General features: G+C 54.4%; 1 protein-coding gene across 1 annotated transcript; it reads left to right on the top strand.

Moving 5' to 3' along the window:
* Positions 1–1,886: 1,886 nt before the first annotated feature.
* LOC128949382 (olfactory receptor 14A16-like) lies at positions 1,887–2,657 on the top strand. Its single transcript, XM_054294245.1, has one exon. It carries the CDS (start codon positions 1,887–1,889, stop codon positions 2,655–2,657), a length of 771 nt encoding a protein of 256 aa, XP_054150220.1.
* The last annotated feature ends 898 nt before the right edge of the window (positions 2,658–3,555 follow it).

Below are 3,555 nucleotides of genomic sequence, written 5' to 3'. Positions count from 1 at the left end.
TGAGGAATGCTGGCCAGTCATAAAATATTTCCAATACAAGGATTTCATTAAAAATTAGGACATATCCAAAGACTTTGTATTCAGTTTCCTAATATTGGAGAATGGCAGGCAGCGGGGGGGAATTACCATTAAAGATTGATTATGAATTATTAATGATGAAATTTTAAAAGTTCCTCAGACATTGGAACTGTTATTTTAGTGTTCCGTAGATTCACAGGAGATCCCTAATGTGCTTGAAGCCACTCTGCCCATGGACAGCACCAGCATCCCCTTTGCTGGACCCATCAGGCTCAGTCTGAGCTGTCCTTTGTCCCACCTGCAAACACAACCTGCCCCAGCCAGTGCCCTGCAAACAGGCAGGGTTCTGTAGGGCCAAGGAGAGGGCACAGAGATTTGAGGCCTGTGAGTTCTGTCAGGAAGAGATCAGGCACAGGGAAACACCTGCAGGAGGGAAATCTCCAGGAAGCAGAGAGAAGATTGGGCAATGAGAGAAAACAAACCCCAGCAATGCTGTGGCAGAGAGAGTTTAGAGATGCCCACAGGATCCCCTCCAGTGCAGCCCCTCCCTCTGAACAAGCCTCCTCCCTCCTGTGCCCCAGCCCAGCCTCTGCCCTCAGGGCCGGGGCTCCAAGGCGTGCAGCCCCTCCTGTGCAGGCAGAGCTGCAGCAGAGCCGTGGGGCAGCTCTGCAGCCCCGGGCCCAGTTCCCTCGGCAGAGCACAGGGCTGGGAGCAGCTGCCCGGCCCTGGGGGCTCTGGACGGGGCACAGCTGGCTCAGGGTGACGCTGTCTCCAGTGCCCGGCTCTGGGCAATGCTGTCAGGGCAGCCAGGGAAGGAGCTGCACCTCCCTCAATCCAATGCCATCAGAAGGACACCTGGAATATCCCTGAAATTTCAGTCCAAGCTTTGAGCTTCCCTCCAGGATACAAACCTCTCCTGTAGCATCTCTGTGTTATCTAAAAGCCCCACGGTGAGACACAGAAGGTCTGTGATGAGAAAATGCTGTTGGGTTGGTGAAATGAGCTCTGTCTGTCCCTGGGTGCAAACGTGGGGCTGAGACCTTGAGAAGGGGATGGACATTTGGTGGACTGTGGGGATCCATCTGCTCTCAACAATGTCAGGATGTTTTTTAAAGGAAGCATGGGAGGGTGATCATCCTCCGTCTGGGAAAGGTGACAGCCCAGAGAATCCTGGAACAGGACAGGGTGACAGACCTCCCTCCCTCCCTCTCCACTCACCACCCTGCCTCAGAGAACTCACGGTTCTCCCTGAGGGCAGCAGAAATGCAAAGAGTTTCTGACATCCAAAAATAATCAGCAGGGGAGATGAAGAAAAGCTGTAAATAACACTAGTACATTTAAACAGACTTTACCATTCCTGTTCTCTGGCAGTGGGAGGGCAGATACTGACAGGGCTTTCTGTGTTAACAGAGATTCAAAGAGGAACACGAGGACAGCTCCCTGTCCCCCTCCTATGTCTGCACAGCAAGGCTGAACTATAAAAACCTCTGTGTGTACCTGCCCTGAACCTGAAGTCCCAGTCAGGCAGCACCAGCAAGGGCTCCACACTTGGAGCTGAAGGAAAATCTGCTGGAAATTGAAAAGGGTGTCAGAGTATTACAGGAGAAGGGTCTGCGGGAAAAGGCTTTGATTTTGCTGGAAGAAGTTTCTCCCAACCGGTCACTGACTTTTCTCCATGAACAGCTTCCAATGGCCAGAGACAGCAAATGTCCAACAGCAGCTCCATCAGGCACTTCCTCCTGCTGGCATTGGCAGAAACGCTGCAGCTGCAGCTCCTGCACTTCTGCCTCTTGCTGGGCATCTCCCTGGCTGCCCTCCTGGGCAACGGCCTCATCATCAGCGCCGTAGCCTGCGGCCACCACCTGCACATGCCCGTATTCTTTTTCCTGCTCAACCTGGCCCTTAGCGACCTGGGCTCCATCTTCACCACTCTCCCCAAAGCCATGCACAATTCCCTCTGGGACACCAGGGACATCTCCTACTCAGCATGTGCTGCACAGCTCTTTTTGTTTGTCTTTTTCATTTCAGCAGGGTTTTTTCTCCTGACTATCATGTGCTATGACCGCTACATCTCCATCTGCAAACCCCTGCACTACGGGACCCTCCTGGGCAGCAGAGCTTGTGCCCACATGGCAGCAGCTGCCTGGGCCAGTGACTTTCTCAATGCTCTGCTGCACACAGCCAATACATTTTCCCTGCCCCTGTGCCATGGCAATGTCTTGGGCCAGTTCTTCTGTGAGGTGCCCCAGATCCTCAAGCTCTCCTGCTCACACTCCACCATCAGAAAAATTTGGATTTCATTGGTTGCTGTCTATTTAGGTTTTGGCTGTTTTTTGTTCATGGTTTTCTCCTATGTGCAGATCTTCAGGGCTGTGCTGAGGATCCCCTCTGAGCAGGGACGGCACAAAGCCTTTTCCACCTGCTTCCCTCACCTGGCCATGGTCTCCCTGTTCTTCAGCACTGCCTTTTTTACCTACCTGAAACCCTCCTCCATTTCTTCCCTATCCCTGGATCTGTCAGTGTCAGTTATGTACTCGGTGGTGCCTCCAGCCCTGAACCCTCTCATCTACAGCCTGAGGAACCAGGTGCTCAAGGCTGCAGTGTGGAGACTGATGACTGGAAAATTTAGAAAACATTAAACTGGTTGCCAATTTCAGCGTATCTCTTGTAATAAAAGTCATATTTGGCACATTTGTTGGATTGCTTCTTTTCCCGTCTGTTTTAATTTTTTAATATTCTCCCTAAACCAAGGCCATTGTTTCTGCCATTTCTAGTTCTGTTTCTCTCCACCTTCCCTGTGGCCCCAGACTGTGTCAACGGGACCTCTGTTCTCAATGGCTTCAAATGAAATAAGGGATCTCTCAGCATAATTTTCAAGGGAGATTCCCCTTATGTTCCCTTCTCTGGAGCTGCAGCAGCAATGTCTGTGTGCAGAGCTGGGGCAGATCAGGGCTGGCACAGCAGCTGTGCCCAGCAGCAGCAGCACTTGGTGTTGCCAGTGCTGCTGCCGTGGCCCTGCCCCGCTGCCCTGGTGGCCCTGGTGTTGCTGCAGGGCCTGAGTGCTCTCGGGGCCGGGCACAGCCCTGGGGGTGGCAGTGCCGGGGCTGCAGCAGGGACAGGCCATGGGCACTGCTGGGGCAGCGCTGACGCCTCAGCCCAGGGCCTGGGGGCTCCAGGCTCCTTGCCCAGGCTCTCTCAAGAACACGCCCAGGCCAATGCTGAGCACAGAAAAGCCCCGTGAGCAGCCCCAGGCTGGCCGTGGGCAGGCTGGGGGCAAACAGCATGGCTGGGCCTCTGCAAGGGGCCTGGGGCAGACAGGAAGGAGCAGCAGAGCAGGGGCTGATCCATCCCCAGTACGCTGCACAGCCCAGGGCAGCGTCCCAGAGCATCCTCATGGAGCTGCCAACAACATCCCCCCTCTGCAGCCCTGGCCTCTCCCCCAGCTCACACAGGTGCCCCATCCTTGCAGGCACAGACACGGCAGCACTGGCTCTGCAGCCCCTGTTGCATTGCACAGAGCATGGGGAGCACCCCCAT

The sequence above is a fragment of the Melozone crissalis genome, unplaced genomic scaffold (genome assembly GCF_028551555.1).
Source record: "Melozone crissalis strain CALT ecotype California unplaced genomic scaffold, PUWL_Pcris_2 ptg000231l_1, whole genome shotgun sequence".
Classification (NCBI taxonomy): Eukaryota; Metazoa; Chordata; class Aves; order Passeriformes; family Passerellidae; genus Melozone; species Melozone crissalis.
The sequence above is the reverse complement of the archived record's forward strand: the minus strand, read 5'-3'. Positions and strand labels throughout refer to the sequence as shown.

Excerpts from the sequence above, each read along its gene's own strand:
- LOC128949382 (XM_054294245.1), top strand. The coding sequence starts at position 1,887 with ATGCCCGTATTCTTTTTCCTGCTCAACCTGGCCCTTAGCGACCTGGGC.